We start from the raw sequence: 19,363 nt of genomic DNA, 5'->3' as shown, positions 1-19,363 counted from the left end.
GATAATAATAAAAGGAGATAGATAATATGTGAGATGTGCATGTCAAAGCATTGGACCAACCAGATACATATTCTCCCCCAATGAAATATAAACATTCAGTAAAGACAGGGGCCCAAGGCCAAGATGACTACCAGATGCCAGTAGATTAGAGTCTTGTTTTTGCTATTTTAGCAAAATTCCTTCTATTTTAGAAGGAAAACTGAGCCAAAACACAACTGAAAATTGTAGAGCAGATAAAGAGTAGACAGCTTTCAAAGATTTGTTGGATAGTTTCATATTTATTCACCTGGGGAAAAAGTAAACATCCACATTAGTTTGATGAAAACAATGGGGAAATTTCGACGGTATTAACTGAAAAATAAGAACTCTACAAGATTACAAGTAATTTAGGTCATCCATCTCTAGGAAGGCGTTAACTCTCCCAAAAGTATAAGCAAAGGTTACAGACATGTTGGATTTTTGGCCCAGTATATAGACACATTTCATTTTTACATTAAGTGTAACAATCCAAAATTCTTTTATGATGCTCTGAAGACTATTTATGTACCAAAGAGCTAACTAAGCTGCTCAATGCTGATGGAGCTACACTGATTAGTGATAAGGATATGATAATGGAAGAGATGGCCTGAACTGTTTCATAAAGTTCTCAACACACTATCATCAACCACTGCTGAAACTATTAACCATAGATTTTAGGTCATTTTCCATTCCTCTTTAGCCATTCATGAATTGATGGCATCTCCACAGTCTCTAGTTCTTTCTCAGCCAAAAGACAGCTAACAATCTTTTAAAACGTATAAATTGGCTTTTTTTTCTAATTATCTTGGTAAATAGACCTTATAGTGGATTTTGGAATAAAAAAGTATACACAAGTTTATAAATCTTTTATCATGATTACATATTGTTCTCCAAATTAAATGGATCACTTGATAATTTCAGCAACAAAGTATTGTCCCGAATGCAATATCATAATGGTGTTTTTGATTTGTATTTCCCTCATCAATAACAAATTAGAATATTTTCTCATATGGCTGGAATTTTAATTTTGTCATCAGAAACTACCTGTTCCTGTCTCTTTTGAGTATTTGAAATATGAAATCTTCATCTGAGAAGTTTTCTCTAGAACAGGGCTCTTTTCTCTTCTCCTTCAATTATCTGGCCCTATAGTTCACCGTGCTAGAGTGAAAACTTTAGAGGCTGAAACCCCAGCCTAACCCAACTGCCCCCAAGCTTGCTCTTGGCTAATGTAGCAGAGGCTGCCTATAGTGCCTAGTCCTTCATTTGGGTCAGGAGGATATGAGATCCTTCCTAAGATCCTGGTAAGGGCTGGACAACTTCTGGAGTTTTGGTCACTTTTACTGCACAAAATTTATTATGAGGCATTTATTTTTTATTTTAGGGGAGATTCTTAGGGAGGTAAGTATTTCCTATCTTATTGTGTCTAATATTTAGCTAGATTGGAGATGAGAGTGAAATGGTTCCACATGGAACACATTGAAAACACATCTCTCCAGTGTCGCTACTATGATGTTGAGGAGGATTCTTTGTGTGAAAGGCTTTCCTCATTGAATACAATTACAAGTTTTCTCTCCAGTGTGGATTGTCTCATATACAGCCAGGTGGGAACTCTTTGTGAAATCATTTCACGTTTATGATTTTCCTTCGTGAGGATTCTCTGACATTTACCAATCTTGGATTTCTAGCTGAATGCCTTTCCACATTACTCCCATTTATAAGTTTACTCTCCAGGATGGATTCTCTAATATGCAGCTGGAAAGGACCTTTTTGTGAAATCCTTTCCTCAATGACTTCATTTAAAACGTCTCTCCAGTGTGGGTTCTTTGATGTTCAACAAGATTTCGATTCTGTGCAAAAGCCTTTCCACATTGAATAGTTTCAAAAGGTTTCTTTCCAGTGTGAGTTCTCTGATGTTTTACAAGATAGGCACTGCATGTAAAAGCCTTTCCACAATGATTACATTCAAAAGGTTTCTCTCCAGTGTGGATTTTCTGATGTCTGTTAAGAACTCCCTTGCACGTGAAAGCCTTTCCACATTGATTACATTTATAAGGCTTTTCTCCGGTGTGGATTCCCTGGTGTAAAATAAGACTCTCTCTCTTTCTGAAAGCCTTTCCACATTGATTACACTTATAAGGCTTTTCTCCCGTGTGGATTGTCTGATGTACAGCAAGATTTCCACTGGTTATGAAAGCCTTTCCACATTGATTACATTTATATGGCTTTTCTCCTGTATGGATTCTCTGATGTTGAGTAAGATTGTAATTATATATGAAAGCCTTTCCACATTGATTACATTTAAAAGGTTTCTCTCCACTGTGGATTTTCTGATGTTTGCTAAGAGCTCCTTTGCATGTGAAAACCTTTCCACATTGAATACATTTATAAGGCTTTTCTTCTGCGTGGAATCTGTGATGTTCTGCAAGTACATAATTTCTTCTGAAAGGCTCTCCAAATTGATTAAATTCATAAGATTTCTCTCCCGTGTGGATTTTGTAATGTTTTGTTAGGTAGAAGTTATATCTGAATGCCTTTCCACAGTGATGACATTTATAAGGCTTTTCTCCTGTGTGGATTCCCTGGTGTGAAATGAGATTGTCTCTCTTTCTGAAAGCCTTTCCACATTGATTACATTCATAAGGCTTTTCTCCTGTGTGGATTCTCTGATGTTCTGTAAGCCTGCAATTGCGTATAAAAGCCTTTCCACATTCATTGCATTTAAAAGGTTTCTCCCCAGTGTGGATTTTCTGATGTCTGCTAAGATCTCCCTTGCATGTGAAAGCTTTTCCACATTGAATACATTGATAAGCTTTTTCTCCAGTGTGGATTTCTTGGTGTAAAGCAAGACTGTCTCTCTTTCTGAAAGCCTCTCCACATTGATTACATTTATAAGGCTTTTCTCCTGTGTGGATTCTCTGATGTTCTACAAGTTTGAAATTCTTTCTAAAAGCCATTCCACATTGATTACATTTAAAAGGTTTCTCTCCAGTATGGATTCTTTGGTGTAAAGCACGACTGGTACTGTATGTGAAAGCCTTTCCACACTGATTACATTTAAAAGGTTTTTCTCCTGTGTGGATTCTCTGATGTTCTACAAGCATGTAATTTCTTATGAAAGCCTTTCCACATTGATTACATTTAAAAGGTTTCTCTCCAGTGTGGATTCTCTGATGGACAGTAAGACTGGAACTCTGTGTGAAAGCCTCTCCACACTGATTACATTTATAAGGCTTTTCTCCTGTGTGGATTCTCTGATGTAAAAGAAGACTGGCTCTCGTTATGAAAGCCTTTCCACAACAATTACATTTATAAGGCTTTTCCCCTGTGTGGATTCTCTGATGTTCTACAAGCATGTAATTTCTTATGAAAGCCATTCCACATTGATTACATTTAAAAGGTTTTTCTCCAGTGTGGATTCTCTGATGTAAAAGAAGACTGGCTGTCCTTATGAAAGCCTTTTCACATTGATTACATTTATAAGGTTTCTCTCCAGTGTGGATTCTCTGATGTATAGTAAGACTGGAACTCTGTGTGAAAGACTTTCCACATTGATTACATTTAAAAGGTTTCTTTCCAGTGTGGATTTTCTGATGTACAGCAAGATGTGCACTCCTTATGAAAGCCTTTCCACACTGATTACATTTATAAGGTTTCTCCCCAGTGTGAATTCTCTGATGTTCTACAAGCATGTAATTTCTTGTGAAAGCCTTTCCACACTGATTACATTTAAAAGGTTTCTCTCCAGTGTGGATTTTCTGATGTCTGTTAAGATCTCCCTTCCATGTGAAAGCCTTTCCACAATGATTACATTTATGAGGCTTTTCTTTTGTGTGGATTCTCTGATGTACAACAAAACTGGATCTCTTTATAAAAACCTTTCCACATTGATTACATTTATAAAAATTTTCTCCTGTATGGATCCTCTGATGTTCAGCAAGACTGACACTCTGTGTGAAAAACTTTCCACATTGATTACAATTAAAAGGTTTTTCTCCAGTCTGGATTCTATGATGCTTACTAAGAGTGGAACTAGATGCAAAAGTCTTTCCACAGTAATTACTTTCAAAAGGATTCTCTCCAGTGTGGAATCTCTCAGGTATAGCTAGAAAGAATCGCTGTTTGAAGATCTTCCCACCTTCATTATATTTATAAAACTCTCCAGGATGAATCTTCTGAGATCTATCAAGGTCTGAGTTCCAACTATGGACCCTCCCACACTCACCAAATAAAGGTTTTTTCATTCCAGGATTGACTGAATATTGGGAAGGAAGTGATGAATAATGGGATGACATTGCTTGACATTCACTATATTCATCAGGTTGCTTTCTTATCTGAATTACCTGCTGAGTAATGAGCTTAGAGGTCTGACTCAAGGCTTTTCCACCTTGACCCACACAAACCATTTCCCCATTAGCATTTTTCTGCAGTCTAGTGAGGTCTGAACTCTTGCTGAAGGCCATTTCCCATTGATTATCTTGATTCATTACAATTTCAGCAGGCTTCTCCTGGGAATGAGAAAGCTCTTCCTGTTCAGGAAAACATTTTTGATATTCACTATCCAGAAGCCAGTTTTTCCATGAATTCATTTTCTTATACTGATTTAGGAAACAAAATCGACTGAATCTCTTTCTACTTTCATCCAATTCACAGTCAGTCTTTGGCTTATCTACTTGGATTTTAGAGGCATGTATTTCCCTCAAAGTCAAGGCACAGGGATCATCCTTCATGAATCTTTGCAGGATACATTCTTCCACCAAAAGTCCCACCGTTCTAGTCATCTCATTCCTTTCAAACTTGGGCTGCACATCTGAAGAAAATGAACAGGCAAACACCAAGGCATAAAAAGGGATACACAGATAATTAAAAGCAAAAGTAATGATGACTTAAGACTTCAGTAGCTCATGCCCTTCTCTTTACTAATCTCAACAGAATAAAACTTCATGGATATATTCTTGTAGCAAAAACTGGTACTTACTACACTTTTTCTCTATGAGGAGAAGAGACCTACAGGATGTGAAAGTGACCTAGGAGATGGACACAGCAGAGTCCTGGCTGCTGAATAGAAAGGGCAGCCACAGGGCAAGATAACAGCCAGATTCAATATCAACAGGGTAAATTGATTCTTCATGAGAGAACAGTTTGTTTCTAACTTGGAAGCAGCAAGATTTGCAACATTTCAGCTGAAAAGGACTGGGCAGATTTCAGAGATTTGTCATACAGTGCCCCAGACACTCATCTGGGACAGAACACTTGGAAATATCCCAATTGGTCTGATGCAAATGGTGGGGAAATTCAGACGGTATCAAACAAAATCTCAGAACTCTACAGGGCCTGCAAGTAAGTTGCCTCAATCACTTAAGAAGCAGCATTTAACTCCCTCAAAAGGTAAGTGTAAACAAAACTTGAGAGAAATTCAAAATTCTGGGCTGAGTAAGAGGCCACATAAAATTCAATTTGGTACCGACTGCTTTTACAATGCCTGAAAGGTATTTATGGGCCAAAGTCCTAATAGAGTGAAGCTGAACTACTAAGTGCTGATGGAGCCACACTGATCAGTGATACCAACAGGATCCTGGAGAGGTGGGTTGAACACTTCTGTAGCACTCTCAGGAGATCGTGGGTTTTACCACCTCACACCTACCATATCATCTCAGATCACAGAAAACATAATGAACAAGGTTGGAAGGTATGTTGGAAGGGATGAGGAGAAAGTAGGATGCTAATATGCTGCTAGTGGAGTTGTGACCAGATCCACCCATCCTGGAGAGTAATTTGGCATTAGGCTGAAAGGGATATAAAATTCTGTATATCCTGTGATTCAGCAGTAACCCTACTGGTCTGAATACCAAAGAAATCATAAATCAGGGAAAAGGACCCACAAGTGCAAAAATATATGTAGAACCTCTGTTTGTGTGGCAAAGAATAGGAAAATAAATAGATGCCCATCAATTAAAAATGGCTAAAGAAACAGAAATGGTCTCAAGAAAACAACTGCTCTTAAAAAAAAAAAATCCAATGAACAGAACAATCATTTAACAGATCTATTCACCAAATTCAAAAGGAGATAAAAAATGCTAAGGAAGAAATTCACTAAAAGTAGAACAAATAGAAGTGAATGACTCAATGAGACATCAAGAATCAGTCAAACAAAAATCATGTTTTTCCTGACAATGAACACTGATCATGTCGTCATCTATGGCTCCAGCTGTTGAAATGGAAGTAAATGATTCAATTTAAAAAAGACACAAGAGAAGAACAAAGTGGATGGAGAGTGAACACCCAAAGGACCTAGCACCTAAGGCTGCTTGCACTAGAGTATGCATCCATTCTCTCCTGCTTATGGTATATTTGGCCTGACAACTAAAACCAAGAAAAGATAGGAAATGGTCCTTACCCAGGGACAGCAGATTCTCGACATTCTCCAGCATGACCTCCTTGTACAGCTCCTTCTGAGAAGGATCCAAGAGCCCCCACTCCTCCTCAGTGAAGTCTACCATCACATCCTTGAAGGTCACCAACTCCTAAACCATCAAAAGGCACAAGATTTTGAGCTGAGACTCTAGAATATGTCTAGTACAACCTTCATCACCAAGAGGAGAAAACTGAACCAGAGTTGGGATTTCTCTTTTAAAAAATCACGTGACCTTTATGACTGTCACACTCAACACTTTACAACCATGCATTAAGGGCCCAGTGGGATTCTGAGAACAGCTTTTCTGTTTGAAATAAGAATCACAATAGAATACTAAAAGCTTTTAAAGGCTTCTTAATGTACAATGCCTGTCCTGATGTAAGGAGGGAAAATGTTGGTTACCTATCAGTGAGGTAAGAAAATGTGTGTAAGAGAGAGAAGGGGAGGGAAAATTCCATGAAGAGTTTGGGAGATGTTGACAAGGACCTTATATTCTGAGTCAATAGAATCTGAAAACGGATTATTAAGAAAAGTAGAAACCAAAAAAGAATTGGCAAATTTCCTGAAAGTCTGATATATTCTTATCTAGACGAAAACAAGCGAAGTACTTTAGAGCTATATTACTCCCAATATGTCCATGATAGAGTAGTATGAGACTACTTACGCCATAAAGCTGCATTCTCTATTGCATTCTCTACTCTTACACTGAAAGGCTGAGATGACACTGGGCAGGATGGGTCATGTCTTTATTTTATGATTGCCTTCACTTGTTTGTGGAATGGAGTCAATCACTTCAATATTGAATTATTGAAAAAGAAGAGTAACTCTTCTGGGGAAAGGAGAAGTTCCTTCCTGACTTAAAATGCCATATTTTACCACTTGGGGTTGGAGATGGAGCAAATGCATAAGAATGACATATATACATTTTTTTCTGAAAAAGAAGGTTTTAACATGATGTAAAACTCTAGAATATCGGGGATAAGGAATCAAGAGGAGTGAAAAGGCAAATGATGGCTATCATGCAAGAGAGTGTCCACATCTGCAAATCCTTGGACATGCTGGAAGGCACTATCTATTTTCAAACTTATGAAATATAGGAAATGTGCTTGAGAAATGTACTTGTCAGGTGATGCTTTTTCATTCTAAAGTGGAACTGAGTCTTTTTAAGTTCCAGCAGAAGACAGGATTGGCTTTCTCAGAAGTTCTCTTTGTTGGGAGCAATTCTCTTCCTTCCAAATAAAAATCCCTTTTTTTCTCAATTTGATTTTCTTAAAAACATCTAACTCATCTACTTCTCGTGTATATTTCACTTTTAGCTTAATTTCTGTCTAGTATTATATTTTTGAGCAATTGAATAAAACCTCATTTGAGTTGAGATTTAACTGAGTAATTTCCATGCCAGGTGGAATTGGAGAATTTTCCTAAACCACTTCATTACATTCTATAGACACTGAGTCAAGGCTCTGAAGATTTTTAAGACCTGGTCTAGAAACATGGCAGTTACCTGCTAAAAAGGCCAAAGAGTTTCCTAGAAAAAACAAAAAAAGAATTGATAGTGGCCTTATTTCATTTCCTAACAGAAAGCTGTTAGTATTTCTCTTACTTTCAAAGCTAAATCGATCTAATTGCATGAATAAATAAGTAAATATTTTAAAATAAATATAGTAGTGTAATTCTTCAGTTTTCAAGATTCCAAGAGAGTTTGCTTTCCTAAGGACAGCACTGGAACAGGTGTAAGGAATTACATTTAAATGACCATTTAGCAGAAAAGAATCATTAGAGTCACAATCTTATAAATTCCTTAAACTTGTCAGCAATCAAAGCAAATTCATTCAGATGAAAGCAGTCCTGGATATGGTAACATCGAAAACCATTTAACCACTTAGCAACCACTAGAGTGACTGCACTCAGATTATAGAACAGTCATTCTGATCCAAACCATAGTGCCTTAATGCCCAATTTTTAGAGTATTTTTCATTAAGGATCTACATATAGAAGATCAAACATCCCAGCATCCGAAGGGGAGAACACATGGGGCTTTCAATGAAACCTTATCATCTAGTTTAGGAGAAAGTCAGTTCCATAAGACTAGATTTACCCTGAGGGATGGTATGTCTTCCAGAATCTCAATTTTCCCAAGAGTCCTTTCTATTAGTAAACAATAGTCTTCTGTCAAAGTTTGATCTTGGCCATGAGAGGAGAGAGAGGAGGAGCCTGTGGCCTTAGGACCTAGAGAAAACTGGTCTTTCTCAGAAAGGTCTTTGCTCACAGACGTCACAAGAGTCTTTTCTGGTTTCCACAGGGTCCATCTCTTTGAGCAAACTTTACCTGGGGCTTCTCTTCCCCGCAGAAGCCCTGAGGAGAACAAGCTCTCCTTTTCCTTGACATAACTGTCTCCTAGAAAGGCAGGGCTGTGCTTGCACTCCCCAGGTAGGTCTGAGCCCACAGGTCAGAGAGGTCAGGGGCCGACCTGTGCTCTCCCTGACTCCCCCTCACAGACCCAGACGTGGCCTCGGGGCCCCCTTCATGCCATGACTCCCGCTTCCCTCCGCTCTCAGCCCAGCCAGAGGCCCTCCTCACTGGGGAGACTTCTCAATGGCCCCCAACCCTCACCATCCTCCCTGGTGCTGCTGTAGGGCCAGCTTTAGGTCACCCCCTCCCCATCTCCTTCCTCGTTGAACTCTGGGAAAGACAAACACACCACGTCCGGTCCAAGGAGAGTCATGTGGCTAAGGAGGAGAGGCTGTGTCTGCGCCTCTGTTGAAGTAGGACACACACATGTCCCTCAGCCACCCATGGAAAACGTCCCGCTCCCGAGGGGAGAAATCAAGCCCAGTTTAGTCTCTGCTGGACCCTGCGCTCCCTTACTCCAGGCGTTCTCAGCAAGGACCCCGAAGATTCTCACAAGGGGATCAAAGAAGATGCTACTTCCATGGCTCCCGACTCATGGCTGATGCCACAGAACCAGCCCCAAAGCCGGCCAGGCTTCTCCCACCTTCTTCCCCTCCTCCTCCTGCTCCCAGAGACACCCTCCATCCCATCACTCCGGCATCCAGGGATTTCTCTCATCCTGGAAACATCCTCCCTCCTCCCCGGCGCTCCCGGCCTCCTTCCCGTCTCACCTTCTGGAAAAAAGAGACTTTCCTGGTCCCCAAGTGGAAGAGCCTTCCCTCCGAGAGCGCCTCCCACCTACACTGTCCAGAGCTGGTGTGGACACAGCTCCCCACTAGGTTGGCAAAGTGCTTGGCACCCAGCACCCGTTCTCAATGCTCCCTGACGGGTCGGGAGAACTGGTGGGGAGGGACTCCCCGAGGGGGCAGGGAATGGGCAGTGCCAGGGGGGTGACTCCTGGCGTGACAGAGAGGCCTCTCTCTGACAGGAGGAAGCTTCCTGGGCGCTTGCACCCCCACCCCGATGGCGCTGCTTAGCTCTGGGGAAGGTCGGCACTCACCTGGCACAAGGGGCTCCGGCTGCCAAGCGCCATCTGCTGGTTCCGGGCTTGGGTCCTCAGCCTGGGGGGCGGGGAGGGAGAGGGACCTCAGAGAGGGAGGCCGGGTCTGAGCCTTCTCTGCCCAGGCTGCTGCTGACCCGCCCACAGTGAGAGAGAGAGCTCTGAGGGCTCCCCGGGAGGAGGCAGAAAAACCTCAGAGAGAAGGAGGCAGAGAAATCAGGGCTCAAAGAAGGAGACAGAGCTCTCACCTGTGGGGCAGGGAGACCCTCCCAGAACCCGCCACGGGACATTAAGGTTTCCTACACTCTGGGGAGAGGAACGTGCAGAGAGCGTGAGCCCAACGGGGTCAAGGTCACAGCGCCTTCACCGGAATCCCCGGCAGTCTCGTATGACCTTGGCCAAGACTTTCATCCCCGCCTGCCTCAGTTTCCCCAAGTGTAACAGGGGCCCCCTCCTCCCAAAGGCTCCAGAACTGCTGGGAGAGGTCCCAAGACCACCAGGAGGGATGAGGGTCAAAGGGCAGAGCTGGATGGGAGGCCCAGAGCCTGAACAACCCCTCCCCCTTCCAGTCCTGCCTGGGAACCTCCTCCACCAGTCCTACCGTCCTCCAGGCAAAGGGGAGGACTGGGCACAGGTCACACTGAGAGCTGCCTGTAGAGGGCGCTCCTGCATTAAGGACCTGTATTTAGTGGTTTGCAGAAGGGATCTCACTGGGAGGGAGAGGGGGAGGGGCAACTCTCACCCCCTTTTTACACTAGGGGAAACTGAGGTAACCGCGGATCAAGTTTCAGGATCCTCGCCCCCTCCAAGTGTGCAAAGGGCCAAGGCCGGCCGGGCTCAGTGGGTGAGGGGTCAGTTGGGCTCCCCAAGAGACACTCAGCAGCCCCCCAAGCTGCAGAGATGGACAAGACCAGACCCTCCCCCATCTCAGCCCACACAGGTGAAATCACTCGGGGGAAGCCCCGCCCTTCCCAGGGGCAGCCACACCCACGTGCACTCTGGCACCCCTCCCCCACGCGCACACGCAGTTCAGTTACACGCCCCACTCACAGCTACGGCACTTTTGCACCCCTCTCCCGCACGCGCACCCCCACACTCGGAGCCCGCACACGCGCAACAGCTTTGCAAACTCGGCCACAAGAACCGCCCGGAACTGGCGCCGAAGGGGAGGAGCCTCCAGAAGGAAAAGGGAAGTCCCAGGCGCGCCTGCGCACAGAAGCCCCTCCCCTGCTCCCTCTCCCCGCGCTGGAGGGAAAATAGAAATAAACACGGGACCCAGGAAGCAGCTCCTGCCCCCCAGGGCGTCTGTTCGCGAACCTTTGCGGATGAGCTGGGGGTGAAATGTGGGCTCCGTACAAGGAAGAGACCCGGATGTGCTCGGAAATTCCTCTTAGAAAAGTGGACGTGGAAGTTCTGTGTTCCATCATTTGCATAATTACAAATGAGGGCTCGGCCCCCCCTTCTCCTACGCCCCCCCCATCCCCCCCTTCAGTGAGGGGACACAGGGAGAGAACCCGCTCTTGCTCAGCCCTCTTCATGTGGGAAAGATTCCTTTCTAGATTCCCAGCCTCTCCTAGTGAATCATGTAAATTGCCCTTTAACTCACAAATCCTGGTCCCTTTGAATTCCAATAGAAGATCCGGACCTGTCCCAGCCCCACCCGGATCTGAGCTAACTTTGGGGCTACACCCAAAAGCCCCTCGAAGTAAGTCTATTATAAAAGGGAGACAGTGCGACCCCCTCTTTGCAGAGATTCCAAACATGGCTGCCATGTGAGGACTCTGTCCACTGGACCCTTTGTCCAGTGCCCTCCTTATCTCTAGCTTCACCTGTCTCCTTATACCTAATAATAAACCTCTTATCAATCTAGCTCTCGAGCCAATAAATGGCTTTATTGGGAACTCGCGCTGCTTACTAGACCCCTTTTATCCCCGTATCCTTGCGCCGAATCCAAGGGGGTTTCAGGGGAGCTTTGCTTGACTCCCTGTACCCCAAACCTGCCACTAGACTTAACTAAACCCTAATCTCATTTAGGTCCCCCAAATCTAGACCTCAACACTCTCAGGCCCCGCTGCGGGTTTGATGCAGTTTCTGCTCCTTTGGACATTTCCCCCGGGACAGCCGCTCATCCCTCCGTCCGTGGGGGGGAGTGAGCCTCCCTCCAAGCTGTCCCCCTGAAACACGGGTCTCTGGCCCCCCTTTAAGCGCCTCCTTCAGCCCCGTGGAGAAGGGGGTAAAACCCCCACGTGTGTTTTTACTTTTCCCGTCGGCGCCGGCGCTTTTAGGAGCAAAGTCCTTTCCTCAGCGCGGAAGATCCGGGGCTAAGAGGCTGTATCGGCCCCTCCCGCTTGGGGGAGCCAGGAGCTCCGGGGAGGGGGGGGGAGGTTTCTGGCTAACTGCGAATCTCCCGCAAATGCTTCTTTCAAAGCCCGTCCGGCAAATCCCGGCCTTGGCGCGTCCGGCGGGTTGTGGAACCGGTGGGATCTGTAGCTTTCTTCAGCACATGAGAATTGAATTAGGATTGAGTTTCCAGAGACTCATGAAAATTAAATTCGGGAAATAAAAGTTAGATGAAAAAGTCAAATTCAGAAAGAACATAAAAGGCATCTGAAAGAAGTTTTAGAGTTGAACTGGAACCCTTGGGACTCTGCCTTTATCTTCAAAATAACAATGGATGCTCTTTGGGAGCAGAGACAGGCCGTGCACTGCGGGGTGGAGATTCACATTTTCTATTTCTGTAACAGCCTAAGAATGGAGAACGGGGATGGGACTTGTACTTCCGGATAGAGTACCAAACGCAGTTTTTGCAGCTTCCAAAGTGTCTCCTTAACTTAGGCACACATTCTTCTTTTTTTTAATTTTATGAAAACTTTTTATTTACAAAACATATGTATGGTTAATTTTTCAGCATTGACTGTTGCAAAATTTTCTGTTTCAAATTTTTACCTCCTTCCCCCCTCCCTCTTCCCTAGATGGCAGGTATTCCAATACACGTTAAATATCTTAAAATATATGTTAAATCCAGTATCTATTTACATTCATATTTATACAGTTATCTTGCTGCGCAAGAAAAATCAGGGGGAAAAAAAAGGGAGGAAAAACCTGAGAAAGAAAACTAAATACAAGCAAACATGAACAGAAAAAGTGAAGATGCTATGTCGTGGACCCCACTCAGCTCCCACAATCCTTTCTCTGGGTGTAGATGGCTCTCTTCATCACTGGACAATTGGACCTGGTTTGAATCATCTCATTTTCGAGGAGAGCCACCTCCAACAGAATTGATAGCTATGTAGTCATGTTGTGGACGTGTATAATGATCTCCTGGTTCTGATCATATCCTTCAGCATCAGTTCCTGTAAGTCTCTCCAGGTCTCTCTGAAATCATCCTCTTGGTCGTTTCTTAAATAACAATAATATTCCATAACATTCATAAGTGGTAACTTATTCAGCCGTTCTCCAACTGATGGGCATCCACTCAGTTTCCAGTTTCTAGCTACTACAGAAAGGGCTGCTAGGTACCCATTATAGCAACAAATAAATCTTTCCTGCACTTATCTGTGAGCCTTCAGAGTTTATGATAAGATATTTTGTTTCTTACACCCGCTCAGTCTTCACCAACGTAGGGGAGCTCAAGCAAATCAAGATGGATAGTAAAAATTAACTGCTACAGTTACACAATGTATTCACAACCATATATAATTGTGTTTTTATTTTTGTTTATGTCTAACCTTTTTGGAATAGAAAAGGGATTAAGGGGGAAAAGAAAGTAGAAAGAAAGAAAAAAGAAAGAAAACCTGTCAGTAAGCAAATAAAAGATAGAACACTCTAAACACGAGTAGTATTTATTATATAGGCTTTCAGGAAATGGACATTTATTACTTTATATTTTGAATCCTCTCTTTTGTTCTGCTATATACAAGATAATGTGTTGCCCAATTTTTAAGTGCAAAATAAATAAGCTAAGAAAAATAAAGAGCCTGATGTGGACTTTATAAAGCAGTTATTAAATACCATTTGAATGCTAGTCCTCCCAGACTATCCTGTTTGTATAGGATGATAGAGGCCAAAACTCCTCTATTGGGCCTCTGGGATCACACAAAGATGTGTTACCTTAATCAATCTCTATTTCCTCAGGATGCTAGGGGAAGCTTTTTCACGTTCCTTCATCCCAGTTCTCTCAGAGGTTTTCTATCTAGCATCTTTAAACAACCTTTTGGGAATCAGACGATTTTAAGAATGCACATCCTTCCTCTTCTCAATTCTTCCTGGTACTTCTCCCACACTCTATATGATCTCTCCCTAAAGCAAGCAATAAAAATCATTTTAGATATTGTCCATGACCCCCTGCTACAATCAGCCCCTTCCTACAAAGATATGTGCATCCTAAACCCTCCAGTTCTTTCAGCCATTGTTATCCCGATTTCCTCTCCCCCAACTCCCTTTCATCCTGAAAACTTAGCTCTTGGACCAGAGCTGGGCCTTCTGAACCCCTGTCCTAACACCAAGGCCCTTCCCCTTCTATCTTTCCTTGATTTCCTGAGATCAAGCAAATGTACCTTTTTGATCTGTCTTGTAACCTGATCTTAGATAAAACTTCATTATAACCTTTTATAGCTATCTATGACTTTTCAGGTATGTGACCCTGGCAAGTCATTTAACCCCAATTGCCTCAGTCGAAAAAAAAATTAACCATCTATGAGACCCAAGAAATCCCACCCAAAGCATAGGTCACGCACTAAGAGACTGTCTCTGTGACATCTGAGGAAATGTAATCCCCAGTTGATGGAGTCTGCCACACCCTTGAGTGGATAAATAAACCAGTTTACTCTCTGCCTGTACCCTTTGCCTCCTTACTCTGCTTATCCCTTAGAAGGCCTTTAGTTGTAAGCACAGAACTTGGTGCAGAAGAGGTATTTTCTTTTCTTTTTTTGCTGAGGCAATTGGGGTTAAGTGACTTGCCCAGGGTCATACAGGCAGGAAGTGTTCACTGTCAGAAGCTAGATTTGAATTCAAGTCCTCCTGACTTCAGGGCTGGTGCTCTATCCACTGCTGACCTTTATCTTCTTTCCTTCTTTCTTTTCTTTTTTTTTTTTATTATAGCTTTTTATTTACAAATATATGCAGAGGTAATTTTTCGGCATTGATAGTTACAAATCCTTTTGTTCCAACATTTTCCCTCCTTCACCCCACTCCTTCCCCCACGATGGCAGGTTGACATGTACATGTTAAACATGTTAAAGTATAAGTTACATGTCCAAACAGTTATTTTGCTGTATAAAAAGAGTAGGACTTTGAAATAATATACAATTAGCCCGTGAAGGAAATCAAAAAATGCAGGCGGACAAAAATAGAGGGATTGGGAATTCTATGTAGTGGTTCATAGTCATCTCTCAAAGTTCTTTCATTGGGTGTAGCTGGTTCAGTTCATTGCTGCTCATTGGAACTGATTTGGTTCATCTCATTGCTGAAGAGAGCCGTATCCATCAGAATTGATCATCATCTAGTATTGTTGTTGAAGTAAATAATGATCTTCTGGTCCTGGTCATTTCATTCAGCATCTCTCCAGGCCTTTCTGAAATCATCCATTTATTACAGAACAATAACATTCCATAATATTCATATACCACAATTTACCCAGCCATTCTCCAATTGATGGGCATCTACTCAGTTTCCAGTTTCTGGCCACTACAAACAGGGCTGCCACGAACATTTTTGCACATACAGTCCCTTTCCCTTTTTAAAAATCTCTTTGGGATATAAGCCCAATAGTAACACTGCTGGGTCAAATGGGTATGCACAGTTTGATAGCTTTTTGAGCACAATTCCAAATTCCTCTCCAGAATGGCTGGATGTGTTCACAATTCCACCAACAATGTATCAGTGTCCCTGTTTTCCCACATCCCCTCCAACATTCCGCCTTGTCTTTCCCTATCATTCTAGCCAATCTGACAGGTGTGTAGTGGTATCTCAGAGTTGTCTTAATTTGCATTTCTCTGATTAATAATGACTTGGAGCATCTTTTCATATGGCTAGAAATAGTTTCACTTTCTTCACTTGTCTGTTCATATCTTTTGACCATTTATCAATTGGAGAATGGCTTGATTTCTTATAAATTAGAGTCAATTCTCTCTATATTTTGTAAATGAGGCCTTTATCAGAACCTTTGACTGTGAAAATATTTTCCCAGGTTATTGCTTCCCTTCTAATCTTGTCTGCATTAGTTTTGTTTGTACAAAAACTTTTCAATTTGATATAATCAAAATTTTCTATTTTGTGGTCAATAATGATCTCTAGTTCTTCTTTGGTCATAAATTCCTTCCTCTTCCACAGGTTTGAGAGATAAACTATCCTCTGCTCTTCTAATTTATTTATAATCTCATTCTTTATGTCTAGGTCCTGAACCCATTTTGACCTTATCTTGGTGTACAGTGTTAGGTGTGGGTCAATGCCTAGTTTCTGCCATACTAGCAATACCAATTTTTCATGTCATTTTACTATAAAGGACTCTGGCTTTTGTCCCTTACAAATAATGCACACTAATAGCTTCAGGTAAAAGTTTTTATTTATATATATTAAAGGGAAAAAATCCATTTGTACTTATACTTTTTTTTTTTAACTGAGGCAATTGGGGATAAGTGACTTGCCCAGGGTCACACAGCTAGGAAATGTTAAGTGTCTGAGACCAGAGTTGAACTCAGCTTCTCCTGATTTCAGGGCTGGTGCTCTATCCACTGTAACACCTAGCTGCCCCTGTCCTTATACTTTCAAGTGCTTTTGCTCTTATAGTGAAGATGCTTCCTTTTGTCTATAACAACAGAAGTCCATCTGTATCCTGGTGGACCCCATTGCCAGCCCAACAACACCTACCACGATGATGTGATAATAAGCCCTTTTAAAACTCTCTCTTCTTGAATTTTATCTCTTTAATCAGTGCAAAGGCCTACATATAAATTTTCCTTTTAACACCATTTGAGACCCCAGTGTTGGTGTTGTGATTATGCTTCTCAGAGTTAAAAGGAGGAAAGAGACTGATGTGGGGCATGACATCAAGATGGCCAAAGAGCAGCAACTGGGGGATCTGGCTTGAGTTGGTGGTGAAGAACTCTCTGGTCAGGAGAACAATTCTTGACCAAGGATCCACAGCTGATCGATCCCCTGACTTTGCCTTTGCAATGGCTACTTCTCGTGTTTGCAATGTCCTCCTTCCTCACTTGGGCCTCCTGGCTTCCTTCACATCTCAGCTGAAAGCGCTTCCCATTTCTAATGTAGCTTCTTGGGCTATAGCTTTATCCTTTGCTTTTAGAGCAAGGACTGTCTTTCAGTGTCTTTGCATTTCCACAAGGTTAGCACAATATTTGACAGGAAGGATTCACATTCTAAATGCTTATTGACTGGATCTAAGAAATGGCAAATATGAGCTGTTCAGAGATTGGGAAGACCAGTGCAATTTCAGGCAGAAGGAAACGGACAGAACCAGCAGGATCATTTTTGCTCTGCTTCCAGCCTTTCAAAGAACAATCTCTGTCTACCCAGGATAAAATTTGCTCGGCTCTCTCAGACCCCACTTCGGCTGATGCTGGTCACTTCTGTGGATAGACTGCGCTCACTTAGGATGAGAGTCTCTGAGTCGAGGGCGGGCATTCTGTCTGGTTCTATGTTTTGGCCTTCTGCAAGAAGACTTAAGGAAGGTTCTCCCGGTGTGGCCATGGCCAAGTCCTTCTTTCCTGCCTGCCTCAGTTTCCCCATCTGTCATGTGAGATCCCCACATCCCAAAGGCCCTAGAAATGCTGACTAGGGCCCAAGACCACAGGGATGAAAGGAGGCCAAGGGGCAGAGCTGCACGGGAGGCTCAGACTCTGAGCAGCACCCCGCTTCCCCCACTGTCCTCCAGCCAAATGGAGACCTGGGTAAAATTTATGCTGAGCTACATGTAGAGAGCGCTTGCTGCATACCCCTTCCTGTGCTTAGTGCTTTAAAGAAGCAATCTCATGGAGAGAGCAGGGAGAGCCTGATTCTCACCCCCATTTTACACAGCAGGATATGGAGGGAAACAGGGATCAAGCTACAGAACCCCCCCTCCCCACTGTACATTGGACCCCTGGAGGCCCCGTGAGAAGCTCACACCAAACTGGGGGCTCCCCCACAAACACTCAGTAGTTCCAGTCCCGCCAGAAGGAAGCACGGACTCCACTCCCATTTCAGCATTCAGGACCACAGCCCCCGGGTGCATTCACACACCCATCCCGGTGCAATCACAATTCAGTTCCACGCGCTCGAACACCCTGGCACCCCGCTCTTGCACTAGCACCCTCACACTCGCATCAGATTTCAGGGACTCTGCACCGCGAACTGAGCCCAACTGGGTCCTCGTGGAAGGGGGAAGCCTGAAGACTTGGGGGGAGACTCCGAGGTCGCACCTGCGCCCTGGTCCCCTCTTCCCCCACTCACCCAGCACAAAAAAACACAACCAAACCCCCAAATTAGGAAGCTGAGCCTGCGCACCAGGAGACTCCCAGCATGCCCTGGGGCTCAGCAGCCTGGGGAAGGCCAATGCCGGGTGTGACGCCCTTGGGAGGCATTCTGCCTGGCCACCTGCTCCAGGCTCCCGCGTGGGGAGGAGTTGTGACGTCATTCTCACCCGGGCCTCCTCCACCTTCACCCCCTTTTCTACTTCCGGTTCCGGGTGGCCTTTTAGAGTATAAGCTGAGAGGGTGCAGGGCCCGTCCTGTTTGGCCCCCAGAATTCGGGACACTGGTTAATGAATGCTCCCGGGTTCCAGTGAGAAGTGGTGCTCTCAGAATGGCTTGAGGAAAACCGAGGCAGAGACTGAGGGCAAATTTGTGCCCGAAGTTCTCCTGGAAATGCCCCAAGCCTCTTGGCTTTGGGGGCACAGGGCTGCCCCCTCCCCCGAATTAGACGCATGGGCTGACGGGAGCAGAAGGCTGAGCCTGCAGTCAGCTGGGGAAAGGCGTGACACGCCCACTTGCACCCGCAAGCACATTACACCCGCACGTGCCTGCAGGCATGGATCCCTGCACGCATGCCCAGTGCTCCTGTCCATCCCCTCCTGAAGACGGGGCGCCATTCTCGGGGGCGAATGGGAAGATCTGGGGGAAAACCTCTCCTCAGAAGCTCCACCCACGCCCCCACGGGAGCCCGACCTTGGCCTGCACAGCTGGTGCCGCAGTACCGGCTGCGGGCTTTCCGGGATCGACTTTCCCACGTAGACTTGCCGCCCCCTTCTCTCCCCCCCTCCGCCCCTTCCTCCCCCCCCCCCCCCCCCCCCGATTCCTCAGCATTAGGGACCGATGCACCCAACAGCACGTGACTGACCAGGACTCCGTTTCTGGGTAGCTACTTAATTGCGGACTGAGCCCGGACTCCCCGGCCAGAGGGAGGCGGGGTCTGATCCGCGGGCGCTTTGTAATTTGCCCGGTTCCCTGGCCCGCTGCCCTTTCTGACGATCAAAATCCCTTTTTGCC

The 19,363-nt window shown here is 44.2% G+C and overlaps 5 protein-coding genes across 8 annotated transcripts in view; all 5 read right to left on the bottom strand.

The window, feature by feature from the left end:
- Window positions 1-19,363, bottom strand: part of LOC127556768 (zinc finger protein 883-like) — a 116,502-nt gene that overhangs the window by 55,868 nt on the left and 41,271 nt on the right. The gene's annotated exons all lie outside the window — the stretch shown is intronic.
- Window positions 1-19,363, bottom strand: part of LOC127557668 (zinc finger protein 436-like) — a 134,937-nt gene that overhangs the window by 75,381 nt on the left and 40,193 nt on the right. The gene's annotated exons all lie outside the window — the stretch shown is intronic.
- Window positions 1-19,363, bottom strand: part of LOC127556769 (zinc finger protein 665-like) — a 572,139-nt gene that overhangs the window by 515,598 nt on the left and 37,178 nt on the right. The gene's annotated exons all lie outside the window — the stretch shown is intronic.
- The window catches only part of LOC127556765 (zinc finger protein ZFP2-like), a 217,840-nt gene that overhangs the window by 161,299 nt on the left and 37,178 nt on the right, over window positions 1-19,363 (bottom strand). The window lies entirely within an intron of this gene.
- Window positions 259-6,535, bottom strand: LOC127556745 (zinc finger protein 665-like). The gene is made up of 2 exons (XM_051990134.1): window positions 6,413-6,535; window positions 259-4,825 (listed from the first exon to the last, which is right to left on the bottom strand). The coding sequence occupies exons 1-2, from the start codon at window positions 6,513-6,515 to the stop codon at window positions 1,815-1,817; spliced, it is 3,114 nt and encodes a 1,037-aa protein (XP_051846094.1). The 5' UTR covers window positions 6,516-6,535; the 3' UTR covers window positions 259-1,814.

The sequence above is a fragment of the Antechinus flavipes genome, chromosome 3 (genome assembly GCF_016432865.1).
Source record: "Antechinus flavipes isolate AdamAnt ecotype Samford, QLD, Australia chromosome 3, AdamAnt_v2, whole genome shotgun sequence".
In the NCBI taxonomy this organism is placed as follows: domain Eukaryota; kingdom Metazoa; phylum Chordata; class Mammalia; order Dasyuromorphia; family Dasyuridae; genus Antechinus; species Antechinus flavipes.
This window is presented reverse-complemented; position numbering and strand designations above follow the sequence as displayed.